Raw genomic sequence first — 20,658 nt, 5'->3', positions numbered from 1 at the left:
AGGAGCTTGAGTCTTTCCAAAATTTGGCAGAATCCTAACTATTTACATGAATTACTAGCAATGAGTTATGAGTTAAGCTTTGAAACATTATTTTTAATAAAACATTTAGTTTCACTATGCCCAAGAAAATAAATTACATTTTTATTCTCTCCATAAAAAATACCGCTATAAAATCATTGTCATAGAATGATGTGATCAAAGTATGCAGCCAAAAAATGTAGGACATGTGAGTAATATGGAGGTAGGTCAATTAGTAAGCTAATTAAAATGATGTATTTTGGGGAGGAGTTTGTGATTTTTGCAGTATCTGTGATTTTTTAAAAAAATAATGGTATAAGGTTTTTCATATTCAAAATAACTATGTTTTGTAAATTATAAATTTTGTATTTATAATTTTGCATTCTTTTCCCAAGAACGGTCCCCCAGTTATATCAGGCCACCCCAGCTCATGAATGTAAGAGGCCCCACTGCTAGATCTCACACATGACCTTGGTTTTTCCTTCTTCCACCACTCCAGGAGTGACCTCCTGCCCCATCCTGTCTCAGTTTCCACCAATTCCACCATCCCTGTAACTCACCCTTCACAGCGATACATACTTAAAGTGGTTTTGATCCCCTCAATGGGCCCCTGACTGACACACCCTCTACCCTCTCACCTTCTGCTTCCTGTGTGAGCATCATCGGTGAGTCTTCTGGGTCTCCCAAGGGGCGGTTCCCCAGCGCCTGCGCCACCCCTGCACAGGTCCCCGAGATGCGGTAAGAGGCATTGCACGTCGCCCCAGGCAATGCGCCAGAGCCCCTGGAAGGCGCCCTTATATAAACTAGTACAGATCCCAGCACGTAGAGGGCACTCCCGTGGCAGAGAATGGGTGAGGATGTATGCCGGTGGAGTCTGGGGTTGGGCAGAGAAAAAGTAAAGAAGAGAGGCTTAACTCCGGAAACGCAGTTGCTGGGAGAAGGACAGGCTGTGTGAGAACAGCCAGTGTGAAGGCATGGGGCTACAGTGGGTCCCCGGAGTAGAAAATGGAAACAAAATGGCAAAACTGCTTCACCCAGGTCTAATGTGAGGAAATTTTACCACTATACAAGATATATTTCTGATGTCTCCTACACTGAGAATCTCAAAGTCCCTAGCTTTTATGAATCTCTAAGTTTTCCATTTGACCTTCTTCTTTAGTAAAGAAGAAAGATAGTAAAGAATAATTTTCTAATTTTTTAAGAAGTTACAGATAAATATGATTAAGAAGCATAATTTTTCTTCTGTTTTGCCAAAATATTCCGCATGCTGCTGTAATTCACAGCTTGTTTGGGAATCATTATGCTCTCCAATTATTAAAACTGAACGTAGGCTCTCCACAAATGCTATGGTTTAAATCAGTGATTTGTACATTTTTCACCTGTTAACATTTATTAGTATTTCAGACACATTAATTTCACAGCTATTTATTAATTATATAAAATGTGGTTCATTTTTAGGTAAATATTGTAAGAAGATATTTTTCCTCTACAGCAAGGAAAGATGATTAATGCCATTACAGAGAAAGTTGATGAGAGATGTAAAAATCCTTCTCTGTGGGTGTGAGGTGTTTTGCCAATATTTAGTCAAATGTAGACATAATAAACCATCCACTTGCTGCACACCCTCACAACTTCTTTGTTGGAGTTTTGGGCAGGACTTAGGATAAGGAAGAACTTGCCTTTGTGCTGTGCTGTGCTGTCAGGAAACAGAACGTATGTACGAACAGTCTATCATATCTTTACTGCAAATCTAAAAAATAGAAATGAGTGACATAGAAAATTAGTTTCTATAGTGAAAAGCTAACTGTAGGTAACGATATGGAAAGGGAAAATTTTATAGTTGAAAGAGTCCTTAGTTTACTGTAACCCAGCCTCCCATTTTACACGTGAGAAAACAGAGGCTCAGGAAGGAAACTGACTTCACACCCCTTGTAAGTGGGGAGAGTATGGAAAACAGAGGAGACTTCTGTGCTGGTTTTTTTTCTTATACATGTCACGGCAGTTCTAATGTTTCCAACAACTGTATTTCAGCTGCTAAAACTCCCTTTAGTCACATCTAGGGAGACAGATTTTTCCTGTGTAGTTTAGAAAAATTGCGAATTGGTAGCTATGTGACTTTAAGAAAGTTATTTAATCTTGCTGACCTCAGTTACCCAGAAGGAAGGGTCCGCTTGTCTGTGTATAACCATAATTCAAGGGCCTGGTTGCGAATGCATCTACTCATCATCATAAAGACTTAGATAATGCTTCCCAGCATGCTATATAATTTACTGATTTCAAGCCTGAATTTTAAAATGATTTATGGTGAAGACTTAATCTATGCTTGAATGGGAATGAAAAGAAGATGAGGAGAAAAGGGGCAAAAAGGAAGGGCTTGTCTGCAGGGGGCATTTTGTTTTTCTGTTATTATAATATACAAAGATCTATTCCAGCATTTTCACATGGGGTCCCAGAATTGAACAGAGTTTTGGCATATTGAGTAGCTTTCATAAACTTCTTCTGTTTTTTTTTATTTCCCTGGCATAATATTGGGATTTATAGAAAATAAATAAATAAAAAGATTTGAAAACCTTTAGGTTGTTTTCAAAGCATCAAAACATGTCACACAAGCTGAGCTCTAACCCTGAAAGGAAGAACGCATTCTCATCCTTCTCTCCTTGTTCCTTAATCCAATACATTGAGTTTTAAAAGAAAGGAGGAAATAACACTTGTGAGTACCCTACACATGCAACATACGGAATTTTATTTAAAGTGCTAAATGTGCTCTCTGTGCATATATAACATATTATGCATTTACTGAGAAATCATCGTAAGGCCAAAATCCTATAATTAAGGTAGGAAGGAGGGCTACTTACCTAATCCAGTCTACTTTTTTATCAAAGGTGCTTTGGGACTTGCTCCCCCTTCTGCTCAGAGCTCTCGTTCTCCCAGGATCTGCTTGGCTCACTCCCACATTTTCCCTGTACTGGTTTGGAACTATATGAACCCCAGAGAAGCCCATGTTCTTTAAGTTCATTTCAGTGGATGCAGACCTATTGTAGATAGGACCTTTTGGTTGGGTTAATTGAGATGTGACCCACCTCATTCAAGGTGGGTTTTAATCCTTTTACTGGAGTCTTTTATGAGAGGATAAAACACATACAGAAGCAGAGAGATAAAATTAAGATAAGCTTACAGAGAAGAGCGCTAAAGAAGTTGAGAGAGGAAGTTTGCAGCCAAGCAGCAAACTGAGAAGGACCAGCAGATGTTACCATGTGCCTTTCCATGTAACAGTGGTATCCTGGATGCCAGCAACCTTTCTTCAGAGTCCAAGTATTATCCTGTTGATACCTTTGACTTGGACCTTAAGAACTGTAAATGTTAAGTTAATAAAACCCCATTGTAAAAACCAACCCATTTCTGGTATCCTAGGAAACTGAAATATTCACGAAATCTGGGATCTAAAGTCGCCTTCTCTTTGAAGCCCTGCTAGTCCTACTCTTCTTGCATAATAGAGCCTCCTTCCCTCTTTCCTCACTGTACCAGTCAATGCTGCTTTTATAAAACACTTTTCAGTCTCCATGAGATAATTTCTTATTGATGTTTGTGTCTTGGCCGTGTCAGCTGGAGCCCTGCTCCACACGGTCTCTCAGGGTCCAGAAAGGCTAAGTACAAATACTGTGTGTTATCTTCAAGTGCCCTCCCAGAAATGAACCACCCACACTGCTCTACCCATATTTTATTTTATCACAAAAGAGATGACCATGCACCCAGCCCCAAGGGGGTCAGGAGCAACTTCTCCATGGTCCCTAAAGAAGGGATACTATGATATTTGGCAGACAGTCATAATTCCTGTGATCATTGCATCTAGCCATTAAATATTTGTCTCTCTCCTTTGTAGGGAAAAATATGAGAATGCAATCCAAAAGGCTAATCTAGTCACAGTCCTAAGGTCAAAATTAGCCTGTGCATGCTCCTCTGTAAATCATGTCAGGCATGGCCTTCTGGGGTAGAGCAACCTATCAACTGAAAAGAGAAACTATCTAACCTTTTCCTACCCCCACAGAGACACTATATATACTCAAGGGTGGGAAAAGGACAGGATAACTGCAATCAACCTACTAGTTTGCAGTAATTCTGAAACCCCTGGCACCACCTGAGTTGGCTCTGTCTCCTGGAGAGGGTAATCCTCTTTGATTAAATGGTAATTCTGCTCCAGGGAACTATACTCTTCCTGACTGGACTCCATCCTCTGGTAGTTTATTACTTTTCCATGAACCTTTTGGCCACAGTCAAGCAAGCTTGAAGAACAAGCCACCTTTGGTGGCCAAATGGCTTTCTCAGGCTGATGCTGAGCCTTTAAAGACAGGAAGGCAGAGGTTCTTTCAAGTCTCAGTCACAGACATTTCGTCATGATTCATGGCATCTTTGACGGTAGAATTCTCAGAAAGTAAGTAAGCTTTGTGCCTAGTAAGCCAGTTTTCATATGCGTGGCTCCAACCATAGATCTTTCCTCATCATGATTCTTAGGTCTGCCCTGCTCCTTGGCTTTGACTTTGTTCCCTCCCTTTCATGCTCACCCTCATTCTCTTTCTTAAATCAAGTACGGATACCTTCACCCTCACGCGCTTCCATCAGAGCACAACTTAGTTTTTATTCTTTGAGCTGTATTTGAACAATTAAAGATTTTACAGGGAGACAACCTAACCTACTTAAATGTTTTAGCAATGGGTTCAATTTTTTATGCAAAGTTGAGTTTTTACAGATTTTTTTACACTCAAAGCACTTCTAAATTTCATGCTTTACTGATGGGAACAAAAACATTTGCTTCTCTCCCAAATCTACAAGACCCTGGATTTGCTTTTTCTTTTTCCCCCCTTTCATAACTGATTTCAAACTGGCCAATTTTTTTTGAGCTAATTTCTTTCTTGCAATGATAGTCACTACCAGCCAATATGCAAATTAATATCCTTTTTACAATTTGTGCCCAAAGAGCATGCTGTCATCAGACATATGCTCTCCCTTCCCAGATACATCAATTTTGCCAAATTTATCACCATGCATACCATGAGCTACCATGCTTCTAACCTCCAGTTCCACATTCCTTGGCCCCCTTTTCTGAATTTTAAGCCAATGTCACCTGTTTTAGTTTTGATTCAACACTCCTTGAAACCCACTTTTGTATCAGTCAGCATGTACTAGGTTATGCAGGAATAACACAAACACACATTTCCTCTTCCTTATGCTTTGCTGGGTTTAGAGTTCCAAGAAAAGACACGTATGCAAGACCTGGAAGGTGGTGAAGAGGCAAAAGTCTTTATTCTCTAGAGGCATGTTTAAGAAGAAGGTGAGGACTATAATTTCACCCTCTTGGATGCTGAGATTTCATGGGGTTCCTGCTGAAGGTTCCGAAACTCACTGATATTTCAGGAAGAGGCCCCCATGAGTCATCTGCTTTCAACTCCTGCACCTCTACCGTTTACTTCTCTAGCTGCTCAAAGGTTCATGCAAGCCTTGGGCTCTCTCTACTACAACTGTTCCCACTGTGTACTGGAATACTTTTTGGTGTTTTTTTCTACTGGAATCACAACTTATATGGCAGCCTTGTTTTTCTGCATAGTATATATGGCCATTATATATACTGTATTTTTACCTTATTTGTCTAATGCCTCTTAGAATGTAAGCTCCATGAAAGCAGGAACTTTGCTTGCTGGCACAATACAGATTTGGCAGAGTCCATCCATAATTTTTATTAGTTTATAAAAGGTCAGATCTAGACAGCTGAGTTACCTATCTCAGAAAATCTCTTTAGCTAGAAACTCAATAGAAAGGATTCATAGGGGCTGCACTGAGAATTAGTCAACTCACGCTGTGTAAAAGTAATAAATTCATAATATCCAATATATAACAGAAACTTACAAAAGTTATACAATTCTTGTAACTATCGGTCTGCAAATCTTTCTTACTATCCTTTAAACTGTGATAATGGGAATGGACTCTGAGGTGGTCCAGTTTAGAAACATTTCTATAAGTTTCTTGATGATTTCAGTCCCATCCTAATATCTGATGGCTACTGGGAAGTCTTATTTTCCAGTGTGAATTCTACTTTGATCTTGTAATTTGAACCTATCCAGCCTTCTATTGGTATCAGTAATTGGCTTGGGAAACTACAGAATCTCTATAGTTCTTTTTATTGTTGTGCTTGTTTGTTGCTTTTCTTTTTGTTTTGTGTTGTGCTGTTTGAAAAGGCTCTTGAGTGAAAATAATAATTATTATTAAATGAGGTAATATTTGTGGATCACTTACTCTATGCCAGACACTCAGTGTTTTTCATTTAATCATTTCCTTTCATCTTTATAATACTTTTAGGAGGTGACCACTACTCTTTTCCCCAGTTTTACTGATTAAAGAACTGAAATTCTGATAAGTCTGGTCAAACTCCAACGTGTGAATGCAGGGTCTGAGTTCAAAATCTATACTCTGAATTACAGTTTACTGTCTCAATCTCTCATTCTACATTAGTTTGTTTTATATTTTAATGTTTACAAAGCATTTTCACCTATTACTGTTCTTGACTGATAATACTTACCATGCTATGATAGGTGCTGTATTAAGCACTAATAGAATGAGAGTGGGGAGGTGGAGATATTAAAAATGGAGGAAAGCAACCTTTGACAAAGAGAACGTATATAGAAAGATCATTTACACCCACATCTCCTTTTGCTTCATTTCAGGAATACCAAATTGATATATTTTTTGCTCAGACCTGGACAGACAGTCGTCTTCGATTCAACAGCACAATGAAAATACTTACTCTGAATAGCAACATGGTGGGGTTAATATGGATTCCAGATACAATCTTTCGCAATTCCAAAACTGCAGAGGCTCACTGGATTACTACGCCCAATCAACTCCTCAGAATTTGGAATGATGGGAAGATCCTTTACACTTTAAGGTAACATGCTGTCTGGATCTTCAATTACTTATAGTCTCATTTGGATTTTAATTTAGAGCATTACAGAGATGCTCTATGAAGCATCCTTATGAATGGGATAAATGGAGATTTTGTTTTCATTGTAAGGTTCTAATACATCTCAGGCTTGAAACGGTATAGCATCCTGAAAAAGTTGGTCCTAATGCCAAGTCTGTAAATATAAAGATAATACGCATGCATTGGAGAGGGGCCCTGGCTGGCCCCTCTCTACTCCCAGCTCCAGACACCCTCCCTTCTGTGCACCAAGATGAAGCCAAGTGGGCCTCTCTTGAGTATTCAAATGTGGCAAGCTCTTTGCTTGGGCATCCACTTTCTCTCTCCCCTTTCCTTCTTCTTTCTTCCCTTTTCTCTTCCCTCAGCTTCTTATCTTCAGAGACCCTGCACTTGCCAATTCCTGTGCTGAGAAAACTCTTTCTCCTACCATTACTGGCTAATCCTAATTCTTTCTTTTGGATCTGTCTTGAATATGGATTAACAGAAAATTCTTTTTAACTCCTCTAAACTAAATTATGTTTGCCCACTTTTCTTCATATCAGTCTCTTCTTATTCTTTGTAGCACTTACTACACCTTTAATTGTAGACATATTTGCTGTTCTATTTCCTAACAGGCTGTAAACTCATGAGGCAGTGCCATGTCTCTTTTATCCTCCCTGCTGTCTGGCACTCTGGTAGCCAGCTGATGTACCCAGTGAATGCATCAGGACAGTTCTCTTCCAAAAGACTCAGCTGTTAGCACACTTTGTCAAAGGTGATGAGCACTTGCAGAACAAGTGGAGGTGCATGGCATGGGTGCAATTAGAGGTGGATAATTATACCACTTTAGGATTGTATTGCTCCAGAGCCCTTGTTTTCTTTCTTTTCTCCCAAAATTTTTAAGAAGTTTAATGCTGTAAAAATATTGAAAGAATAAGACAAGAAACAACTCTATTCTCTTCAAACTACTATTTTGCTACATCTGTGCTCTCTTTCTCTCACTCTGTCTCTGTTGTCTGTCTGTCTGACTCTGGCCCCTATGCAAGAACAAACATACACAAACACACATATATATTCATGTACAACAATTTTTTTATTGAACCACTTGAAAGTAAGTGAGCAGATTTCATTTAACTTTATTCCTCAACATTTCAGCATCTATTTCCTAAGTAATAGAGCATTTTCCCAGATAAGTACCAAACAATTGTCCTACCTACCAAATTTAACATTGATACAAAAATATTATATACTATGCAATCCATATTTGAATTTCCCAAATTTCCCAGCATCCAACCAAGGATCATCAGTACATTTAGTTTCCATGCCTTTCAGTTTCCTTTCATCTAGAATAGTTACCTTAATACTTCTCTTCCTTCTCTTTGTTCCATGCCTGTTGAAATAGGGGAAAGTTATCTAAATATGGAATTCCCCATATGAGTGAATTGCTTTGGCACTATAATATTTAAAACAATACACCAGTTTAAAATGAAGAAAGAGTCCAACTCAGTCAAGCAGATTGAAAACAAATATTTATAAAACAACAGTTGGTTTTATTTGTCTCCTCCCTGGCTTGGCTTGCATCTCTAGACACAGCTTGGAATTTTACTGACAAGAATTCTCTTTGCTACTGATAATGAAAAGCAAAACAAAATAACTCAACACAAAAGCAGCTGGATGGTACTATAGCCAAATGTGCAGTGCCCACTGCCCAGAATGAGTTCCATGGTCTGTTTCCATTTCTCTGCATGTGGCAACATGGTGTCTCCTTGGGCCATGCCTTTGGTTGTTGCTGGGTGGTTGCTTGGGTGCCCTCTTGAGTGACATGTGGCTCTTCCATAGGCTCACCATAAATGCAGAATGCCAGCTGCAACTGCACAACTTCCCCATGGATGAGCATTCATGCCCGCTGACTTTCTCCAGCTGTGAGTACTGTTCTGATACATGAATGCTGTGTAAAAGAGTGTTTAAAGTAGAAGTGTTTTCTGATAAACAGCTATGGGATTATAGCTTCAGTACAATCAGAGAGAAAAAACTGATGATGGTTTTGCTATTATTTTTAGGTGTTTTTCTCTAGACTTTAATACAATGGACTCATGTCACAAGATAGGTACCTTGATGAAGTTATGAACATCCTATTAATGTATTTTACCAGTGAAGAATTCAGGAATTGATAAACAGTTGACTTTACTCAAAAACTCTTATGCTAATGAGTTGTGTTTATTATTTAGACATACACACAAGTCTTTTGGGATATTTACAGATTTATCATCCTAAAGCAAGATTATGTGTCTTTTAAATACAAAGATCAATTTTTTTTTCTTTAAAGATGTTTGCCTCATTGAGCAATTGCAGGAATAATATTATCATCTTCCAATATTTTACCTGTAATTGATATCAGCACTAACAAGTAATCATTTACAAATTCCTAAAGGCAGCCTCACAATAAGTACAAGAATACATATGAAAAGAAATATCAAATATCAAATTTATTTACTTACTTATAAAGATAAGTGTTTGAGTAAAGGTCAATATGGAAATATAGCTTTTGAATTTATAATGGTGCATTTTGAATGTACTAATCACAACTGTTTACATATAACTCTTAAGACTTTAACTTGTTTGACATTCTCTAAAATTGTGCGTAGGGCGTGGCAAACACTTCATGACACTGCAAGCATTATTTGTGGCTTTCCTTCCTTGGATATTATAGTGAGAAGATAAAAATGAAATATGGAGATAAACACACTTCACTGTATAAGTTATATTTAGAAAAAGGCAAAATAAGAAGCAAAATTTCACTAATCTCCTAGGGTGGGTAAAAATACCCTAATTTAGAGAATAGTTTAATTGGTTGAATCCGAACTTTAAATAAATCATTCAAAAACTATTATAATTGTTGATAGCACAAATATCCAATGCCTAGAAAGTGGATAGCTGATGTCTATGAATGTCTGGGAAACTTGCCTGTAGAACCATTTGGGCCTGCTGTTATCTATTTATTTGATTATTTTAAAGATTATGGTATCATTCAAATGGTCTAATTCTTTATCAATTTGGTTATATATGTATATATTTTTTTCTTAGTAATTTTTCCTCTTCCTTGTTTATAGTCTTTCCAGTAAGTCCGATTTGGCTTTGTTGACACTTCTGATGGTCTAATATGTCATTAACCAATTTATAGTGTTTGTGACTTCAAAGCTTATTTTTTATTATGAAACATTTTGATTTTCTATATTTTTTAAATCTCCTATACAATTTTGGTAGCCTCTTATTTCTTCATCAAAATTTCAAATGTTATCTTCTATTTATTTACATTTCCTGAAATTCCAGTACCTTTTGGGAATAGTTGTACAATTTGTTACTTCTATTTACTCTGTATTGTGATAATTTGTTTACTTATCTGTTCAGTTATTTTTTTTATTTTGAACTCATGTTTCCTGGAACTTTTTGGGGGGATTTCATTAAGGCTTGAATTTAAAGTAAATTCTTTTTTCTAAATAAAAGGATTGCCTTTTATTTACATAACCTTAAAATGAAAACAAAACAAAACAAATTCTCTTCTGGTTCAGGCTGAGGAAGAGGGCTTAAATGAGGCCATAGGGAAGCCATTCTTAAAGTAGAAATTTTTAAAGAGGGCTCCTTCTGCCTTTACCTGTGTCTGTATCACTTTAAATTAAAGTTTAAGCCTGGGCACCTGGAGCCACAGAAAGAATAAGAATTCTACCCACATTTCTTTGTGAGATTAGTGTTGAGGTTATAAATTCTTAGGAAGGACATTTTTCACTTTTCCATTCTTTCCAAAGCCAAAGTTGGACAGGAAATCTTTTAGGGAGATTTCCCCCCTTATACTATCGACTGAGATTTTCACCCTAGCAGGGTGCAGGCTTAAAGGTGCTCTCTGACTGGCATGAATATCCTGCCAAGTCCTGACCCTGCTCCTGCTCCTTGCTGGATGACCTATTGGATCCCAAGTCCACCCATACCAGTAGAGATCGCCAGGCAGCCCCATGGCTGCCACTGGTTCCAATGCAGGCAAACACCTCAGAACCCTTATTTGTCTGTCTGATTGTTTCCCATACTCTGCTGTCCCTTAAAAATGTATTTTTATATTTTACAGAGTCATTTTAGCTGTTCTCTTCTGGGAGAAGATTTTCTGCATGTGTGACTTGCAATACTGCCAGAAAGAGAAGTGCTAATATGGATTGGTTTTGAAAGATTTTTTTTATAGAAATAATTTAAATTCTTAAAGAAGTCTTTCATACACACACCATTATGTGAAACACTACCCTAAAACTGTAACTGTCATTTAATGTCTTTCTTGAATTAGTTGAAAATTACAGTTTAAGTACTAAGAAAGAAACTGAAATAGTAGGAAAAAATGGCTTGCAAGGACCAAGTACTTTTATTTCAATTTCTTTCAGAGTTCATCCTTGCCAGGCCACTCATTTCCAAGGCAACTTTCAGCCCATGGTGGAAAATATTAATAGAAGCCTTAGTGTTTCAGGTGCTGGGATAGTGTAATGGATTTAGTCTGTCAGATAATACATATCAGGTAGTATTAAAATAAACAATATGCACAGAGCGTGGAGGGAACTCAGGAGAGAGAACCTTTTCAAAGGGAAAGGAAGAGGGCAAATTTCCAGAAGAAGTAAATTCTGAATTGAGCCTGCAAAGATCTGAGTCATGTTGGAAAAGAATCTGAAAAACACATTCCAGACAAAGCCAAGAGCATGAGTAAGCAACCCTGATGAAGCCAGCAATGAGAGAATATTCTGGAAATATGCAGGGTGGTGTCACTGGTGGTATGGTGGTACCCAGAAGTGTATGTAAGACCCAGGCAGTAGACAGGCCTATGTTTGGTGTCAAAAAGTTACACTTTTAACACATGGGCAAGTAAAGGCCATTAAGGCTGAAAATTAGGGATCAGCATCATGAAATTTTAATTTGAAGCAATATGGAAGGTAGATTTTATAAGAGCAATACTGGAGGTTGGGAAATTAACTAAGAATCTATTACAATAATAAATGTTAGTGTACCACAGAGCCACTTTATCAAATAAATTTATTCCGGAATCCCAAAATATAAAACTGTGCTTTTAAGTTTAAATTTATTGCAACAGCTCACACGTATGATATTAATTCATATGTACAGGATTCATTTTTTATAAGTGAGACTAACAGCACTTTTAATGAAAAAATTGCAGTGATGAATTGTGGCAGGGAGAACAGTCTGATCTATATAAGCTTAGTTTCCAATTTATTTCTATATTTTGGAGATATATTATCAGGAAAATCCTCACTGTAAACATTGATAAGTAATTGAAAATGAAGTGGTGTTCTTGTTTGTAAACAATCTTATTTTCACTTAAATACAGCATATGCTTGTAAAAATGTAACAAAAACATTTAACTATTTATATTTTCTATCATTCAAATAAATAGTAGGAAAACTATATACCCAAATATATGGTAAAATCTAAAGTGATCATCAAAATGATTGTAACATCTTTTTACTTAGTAGACAACTGTCTTTTTGGAAGAAAAAGCGTGGTTCAAGTAAATGAAAAATATCTGCAAATATTCTTGGTGCAGTGTTCTTTTATAATGAATCCCCTAGTATAAACGTACCTGTGATGGGAGGATGGGCTTGGCTTTCTGAATGACATAAGCAACACTTCTCAAACAATGTTAAAAATGCAATATTTTCAGATGCATGCACAGAGAAGAGCTGTTAACATTTTATGTGTAGCACACTTGGGTTATAGTGTTGAGTTTTACTATTTTTTTAATATAATTCAGATTTTTGAAATAAAATTTTCATTAATTTAAAAAAATTCCCAGAGCATTTTCTGAGTCATTGAGTTCTTTTGATCACATTTTCAAATTCCCCAAACGCACTAAGGTCTTTATGTGGATTTATGAAAATTAATACCAATAAAATTAAAGTTATTTATATGCATAAACTAAAGGCAACGTTGATATAGCACTCTTGACAAAAGTTTTGGCGTCTATAACTTGAGTATAATCATATACCTGGTGCACTTTCAGAGCTTGAATCATGATGAATGTTTGATTGATAATAATTGATTACCGTATTAGTTTTCTATTCATGCTTTAACTCATTACTACAAATTAGTGGCGTAAAACAACACGTATTTATTAGCTTAGGGTTCTGCATGTTAGAAATCCTACATGGGCCTCACTGGGTTAAAACTAAGGAGTTGGCTGGGCTGTGTCCCTTTCTGAAGGCTCTGGAGTAGAATCTTTCTTGTTTTTTCTCACCCTCTAGAGGCTTCACACTTTCCTAGGTTTGTGACTCCCTTCCTCCTTCTTCAAAGTGAAGAGTGCAGTTGCTTTCTGGTCCTTTTTCCTTTGTCATATTTCTCTCTGACCACAGCCAGAAAAGGTTCTCAGATTTTTGAGCACCCTGGAGATTACATCAGGCCCACTGAGATAGTCCAGAATAATCTCTCCTTCTCAAGGTCCATATCCTTAACTACATCTGCAAAGTAAATTTTGCCATGTAAGGTATGGTAGGTTAAATAATTTACACCAACAAAAAGCATGTTCTTAATATTAATCTGCATTCCTGTGGGTATTGACTTATTTGTAAAAAGACCTTTGACCAATATTATCAGTTAAGGTGTGTACTCATTTTTGAATAGAATCTTCTAAGATAATATTTAGGTGTTACCAAATTGAATGAGTGAAGGTCTAAACCCACATTACTGGAGGTCTTATGCAGAGGAGCCAGGTGCCAGAAGGCAGAAGTTAGAGAAAACCACACAGGAGAGACCCAAGGATATCACCATGTGATGAAGGATGGCATCACTAGAACCCTGATGACCCTGGTAGAAAGCATGGCCTTGCTGAACTCTTATTGGGACTTCTGATGTCAATAAATTCCTGTTGCTTAAGCCAACACATTGTGTGATATTTGTCATAGCAGCCTGGCAAACTAAGATATAAGGTGACATATTCACTGGTTCTAGGGATTAGAACGTGGACACCTTTGGGGTGACTCTATTCTGCCTACCGTAGTCACTAAGCACTCAGAAGCATTCTTAGACCCAAAAGCCTAGCTCCTGGGGTGTGCTACTCACAGCTCTCAGAACTGTGGGGCAAATCCATGTGACAGAACAAACATAAAGTACAATTTTTAAGAGTAAAAATGATTTCATAAAAAATAATTTGTATTCCTATTGGATTTCTTTTAGTAAAAAATTAGAGTTATGAAATACATGTTGTGTATGAGTACAAACTTTATTTTATTGAAGAGTTCATTTCCAAAAGTGGTATGCCTCTGAAAAATTAATGAGTTCAATTTGTTGTAGCTACAGCATATATCCTTAAATTATAGATATCATCATCTCTTTCTCAGTCGAGTTCAAAATTAATGACAGATGTTAAGAATGCCAGTGACACAACTCTATATTATATTTTTAAAATAGGAATCACTATAACACACTCAAGCCTACATGCACACTATTGGTAAACTGAAATAAAGGTTTGGTGGACCTTGAAGTAATATTTTTCCGTTCTTATTTTGAGATACAGAAAATTATACTTACACAACACTCAGGGACAAGTTCACAAATTAGGTAATAACCTAAAATAAAATCCTAAGGCTGCATCACTGTCGTTCAATTTATCAACCAAAAAATAAATTAATATTCCAATATCATATGCTTACTTCACCATGTACAGGTCTGAGACACTGATCATGCCCATGGCACTGGTGTCATTGACATTTGCACCATAACATTAAAATACAATATTATGAGAACTATTGGTAAGTGACGTAGCTGATTATTCTGCAACAAAACATGGTAATTGATTTAGAAGTTCATATTTTCCATATAAAATATAGCTTCTTCTGATTTATTTTCATTCTGTTGCCCACACTTTAAAACAATACATTTTACAAATCTCACTAAAGAGTTCTAGTCCAGATGAGATGTCATAGACTAACCTCTCCCCGAGAATTACAACTAAATCACAAGGAAATAATTAAACAGAGAAATATGAAGGAGTTTGAAAACCAGAAAAAAGGTGGATAGCTAGGGACTTCATATCTTGAAGAAAGGCAACATGTTACCTTGGGCTTTCTTTTTATCTCTCATACATTCTGGAAAAAGTTGATGAAAGCTATAACCTACAACTTCAAGAAGTGAAGTGAACCCCAGATTAGATGAACCCAAAGAAAGACCATGTCAAAACACATTATAATTAAACTTCTGTAAAAACAAGGAAAAAAAATCTTAAAGGAAAGCAGAGAGGACTAATACATTATCTAGAGGAAAACATCAACGCGCATAACAATAGATTCTTCAAGAAAACCCATGAAAGCAAGAAAAAGTGGTACAATGATTTTTAAATGCTGAAATTTGAAAAAAAAAAAACAAAACTGTCAACCACAAATTCTATATCAAGTGGAACTATCTTTAGGAACCAAAGTGAAAACAAAATATTTTCAGGTGAAGGAAAAATAAGACGATATGTCACCATCAAATTTACCCTTAAATAGTGGTTAAAGGAAGCGCTACACATATAAATGAAATAATAATGAAGAAAGATGAGAACTTAGGAAAGAAAAGAATTAAGTAGGTAAAAATAGGATAGATACAGTAGGTTATTTTTCTTATCATGAGTCTGTTAAACCATAAATGATGATTGAATTAAAAATTATAACATCATATAATATGGAATTAAATGTATATAGAGGAAATACTTAAGAAGATTATACTTAGTAGGTGGGGAAAATAGAGGATCCTCAGTGGAAGTAAGATTTCAATATTTTGCTTGATGTGATAAAATGTTTACACCAGTAGGTGATTATAAATTACTTATGTATATTGCCACTCTTAAATCAATTTTTTTCAAAAAGTACAAAAAATGGTATAGTCACAAATAGCATACATCTATCAAAATAGAATCTCAAAAAGCATAGTAACCAACAAAGCAAGTGATGACAGAGAACAAGAAAAGCAGGAAAAATTGAAAAACAAGTTATAATCGATATAACTACTAGACTGAAAATAAACAAAGAAATAGAAGAACTAAACTCTACCATGAACCAATAAGACATTTATAGAACATTCCAACCAACAACATTAGAATATATACTATATTTTCAAGAACTCATGGAACATTCATCAAAATAGACCATATCCAGTGTCATAAACAAACCTCAACAAATCTAAAATAATTTAAATCATACAGAATTTGTTCTCTGGATAAGGGAGTCAAATTAGAAATTAATAACAGCAATAAAATAGGAAAATCTTCAAACATTTGCAAATTTAACATTGAACTGCTTGTATAATACATTTAAAGAGGGAGTGTCAATGGAAATTTTTAAAAAAATCTGAATGAAAATAAAAACACAAAATGCAAAAGTTTATACTGTAGCTAAAGTAGTGTTGAGAAGGAAACTCAGAACACTAAATGTTTGCATTAGAAAAGAAGAAAATGGGCAGGCCATGGTGGCTCAGTGGCAGAGTTCTCGCCTGCCATGCCTGAGACCCAGGTTTGATTCCCAATGCCTGCCCATGCAAAAAAAAAAAAAAAAAGAAGAAGAAGAAGAAGAAATCTCTCAAAATGCTGATGAAAGAAATCAAAGGAAACCTAAAATTGAACTGTGTTCATAATTTGTAAAACTCAATATTGTAAAGATGTCAGTTGAATACAATTCCTATTAAAATCCAAGCAAGTTGTATTATATATATGGACATAAAAATTTTTATATGGAAAGGCAAAGAGCCTAGAAGAGCTAAAACAATTTTTCAAAGGAAGGATAAACTGGGAAGCATTACTCCTCCTGATGTTACGGCTTCCTGGGCAATGGTGATCAAGACATTAAGGTACTGGCGTAAGTATAGACCCGCAGATAAATGGAATAGAATGGAGAATCTAGATACAAACCATATATTTGGCATCAGTTTGTTTCTACAAGGGTGCTGAGACCATTCAGTGGGAGTCTTTTCAGCATATGATGCTAGGACAACTTGATATCTAAATGCAAAAGAATGCAATTGTGCTCCTATCTCACACCATATAAAAACTAAACCAAGATGAATGAAAGACTTATGTTTAATAACTGAAACTGTAAAACTCTTCATAGAAAACATAAATGTAAATCTTAGCAACCTTCAACTAGGCAATGGTTTCTTTAATATGCCACCAAAAGCACAAAAGCAAAAATAAAATAAACTGGACTAACTAAAAGTTAAAATCTTTTGTGCATCAAAAAAAAAAAAAAAAAAAAACCATCAAGAAAGTGAAAAAAGAGCCCAGAAAATGGGAGAGAATTTGTTCAGATTGTGTATCTGGTGAGGGTAATAGCCAGGTTATATAAAGAAAATTTACAATTCAACTATAAAAAGATAAATAATCCTTTTGAAAATAAACAACATTTTTGAATAGACATTTCACCGAATAAGACACATAAATGGGTAATAGAACTAGGAGAACATATGTTAACATCATTAATCATCAGAATTACAATGGATACTACTTCATACCTGTGAAGTATGAGGTAATTAAAGACAAACAGTAACAAGTATGGCCTTGGATAAGGAGGAATTGAAAAGTTCATACGTACATTGCTGGTGAGAGTGTAAAATGGTGCAACCTCTTTAGAAAACAATTTGACATTTTCCTCAAAAATTTAAATATGGAGTCATCATTTGACCCAGCAATTCCACTCCTACTCATATACCCAAGAGAACTAAAAACATTTGTCCATGCAAAAACTTTCACATGAATGTTCTCAGCAGTATTAGTCATGAAAGCTAAAAAATAGCCAGATGTACATTAACTGATTAATGAATAAACAAAATGTGCTGTATCCATAAAATGTAATATTATTCAACCATAGATAAATGGGGGAGAAGAAACAAATCCCCAGCACAGCAGAATTCCAGGTAATTTACAGAAATACTCTCTCTGAAGGAAGTGGAGCATAACTCCCCTTCCCTTAAGCATGGATTGCACATAGTAACTTCATTCCAAAGTGTGGAGATGGAGATGGAAAAAAAGAAAACTACAGCGGAGAATCTGGAATACATATCTCCATGAGGTGATCAAGGTCAAATTTTCAACAGTGATGTTGATAGTAGATACCCTTGGTATGATATGAAAAGTGCCCTTTACTTCTGTGAACTTTCTCCCTAACACCCACAACTCCAGTCTAATCATGAGAAAAACATGAGACATCACAAGTGAGGGATGTTTTACACAATACCTGAATAGTACTCTTTAAAACTGCCAAAGTTAACAAAAACAATGAAAACCTGAGAAACTGTCACAGCTAAGACGAGCATAAGGATGAATGGTCATTAAATGTAATGTTTTATACCCTGGATATGATCCTGAAACAGAGGAGAAAAAACAATGCAAAAAAAAACTTTAAGGGAAGCTAAGGCAATCTGAAGAAAATATGGACTTTATTTAATAAAAATAAAAACGTATCATTATTGGGTCATTAACTGTGATAAATGTACCATACTAATTAAGAGGTTGATAATAGGGGAAACTGGGTGCAGCATATTGAGAACTCCCAATACTATCTTTTCAATTTTAGTGTAAATTTAAACGTTTTAAAACAACAAAAAAAGTTTATTTAAAAACAGATATAAATATGAGTAATGGCACTGAGTTGGCATTTTGAGCCCCATTCATGTACAAGATTGATCAAGTTGTTGATGAATAAGTGTATCTAGGTTGTAAGTGAAATATTCATATGAATATTACCAGATCAAGCGGTCCCTGACTCTTCATTAACTTTGAGGAAATAAACTTCTGAGTTATTACGTTAAACTTTCTGAAGACCCTGATCCTGATGATGTAGCTTAGAGATCTTACTGATGAGATTTTGCCCAGTAGTTCTTATATATTTTTGGCTCACAAACCATTTTGAGAGTCTGAACAAAGCTTTAATCTCTTATTCATACACTCATACACTTTCATGTTATTTTGCATAGATATTTTGCAAGACGCATTAACTTTGCATGCATCTATCAATGATAATATCTGTAATGCAGAATTAAAAACTCCTCATCTAATCAATCTCCCTCATTTATTTTGTAGGTAAGGAAATGGAGACAGATGTTCTCATTGCGTTAGATTAAAGGGCAATATTAGAAATAGAGTCTGCTGACCTCTACATAGTCCTTCCTCTCTGCTGGACCAAACAAGCTTCTATTGGCTCTGCCTGCAAACCATGTCCTTGAATGTTTCTACTGCTTACCATTTCCACCTGCCAGGATTCACTATTCCCTCTTGTCTTTCTGCAATCCATTCTCTACATAGATCCTAGAGTTGGCCTACTAAGAAAATACACACGTGCGTGTGCTAAGCCTGTATTAAAACCATTCAGAAGTTTTATCCTGGAGATTAGCATCAAGCCTTAATGTTCTACAACAGCCTATAAGGTCTTCTGTTACATGGTTCCTTCTCTTCTCTCCATTCTTTTTCTTCAGTGTTGTTATTTTGTAAATTTTTTATTCAAAATATACTTCTACCTAACATTAACTCATATTTTTCATATTGTTTTCATTTTATTATTCAAGCTACAGATTGGAAGCTTTCTCAATATTTTATGTATAGATTAATGCAATGCAAAAATCTTATATGAATTTTTATTGCGTGTTCTCCATTAAAGATAGTTTAGTTGTATGACATAATGATATCCTAAAAGGGAGAAATATAGTTAATGTGAGTAGAATATAGGAGTGTAAAGAGGAGGTTATACTTGTCACAACGACAGAGCCATGCTCTGTATTTCTCTGTGGTTACTGAATGGGGAGGAAAGGTCTGAGAACTGACAACTCTTCCAGCATGCACTCAGCTTCTCTTTCAGCAAGAAGGTCTGAGATCACGCAGAAGATGAGGGAATGCATCTGGTGGCTAATGGCAATTTTGCTCCACCTTCTTCAATTTCATGGGACATTTCCATGAAAAGGCAGGAGGGTGTCTTACCTTTTATTTTGTCAGGAATTTGGTTTTCTCCTCAACAACAGTCACCTCAAGCGTACCAAAGCAGCCTGCAAGCCCACCCCTCCATATAACTTGCACTCCTAACAGCTCGTGTTCTGCTTCCCTCTGATACTGAATGCTGCTACCTCTTCATCTTGTTTAGTACGTGGCACCTTTGTCTCATCATATTACAAGGAAGCCCCTCTATGTGATTGTTCTCTAATCTTGATTTATGGGTTATTTATAAATTGCTCTTATGGAACAAACCAAAAAATATTTTAAGGTCTACAGAAATAGCCCCTCAATATTTATTGGTAGTTGAATCATGTGTATCACCCCCCACCCCAAAAGACATGTTCTTAATCTTAATCCATGTTTCTGTTTGGAGTGAACCCATTTTAAAATAGGGCCTTTTAAAGATATTGTAATTATATTAAGGTGTGGCCAAATACAAATGGGTTCTAATTTGTATTACTGGAAGTCTTATAGAGAGAAGCCAGTAGTCCGGAAAAATCAGAGGAGGAGACCAAGGGCTTTGCCATGTGGTGGAGGATGGCTGTCACTAGAACAATACAGACTTGGAGAAAGCATAGCCTTGCTGATATCTTGATGTTGGACATCTAGGGTTCAAAATTGTGAAACAATAAATTCTGGTTGTTTAAGCCAATCTATTGGGTGGTATTTGTCATAGTTCTGGTACTCTGAAACCATATTATTT

At 36.0% G+C, this 20,658-nt stretch overlaps 1 protein-coding gene across 5 annotated transcripts in view; it reads left to right on the top strand.

Moving 5' to 3' along the window:
• The window catches only part of GABRG3 (gamma-aminobutyric acid type A receptor subunit gamma3), a 736,378-nt gene that overhangs the window by 367,271 nt on the left and 348,449 nt on the right, over positions 1–20,658 (top strand). For all 5 annotated transcript variants that reach the window (XM_077123978.1, XM_077123977.1, XM_077123976.1 and 2 more), the window contains 2 exons: positions 6,732–6,952; positions 8,804–8,886. In XM_077123978.1, the coding sequence (XP_076980093.1) occupies positions 6,732–6,952; positions 8,804–8,886 (304 nt within the window). The remainder of the gene's footprint in view (positions 1–6,731; positions 6,953–8,803; positions 8,887–20,658) is intronic.

The sequence above is a fragment of the Tamandua tetradactyla genome, chromosome 12 (assembly GCF_023851605.1).
Source record: "Tamandua tetradactyla isolate mTamTet1 chromosome 12, mTamTet1.pri, whole genome shotgun sequence".
NCBI lineage: Eukaryota > Metazoa > Chordata > Mammalia > Pilosa > Myrmecophagidae > Tamandua > Tamandua tetradactyla.
This window is presented reverse-complemented; position numbering and strand designations above follow the sequence as displayed.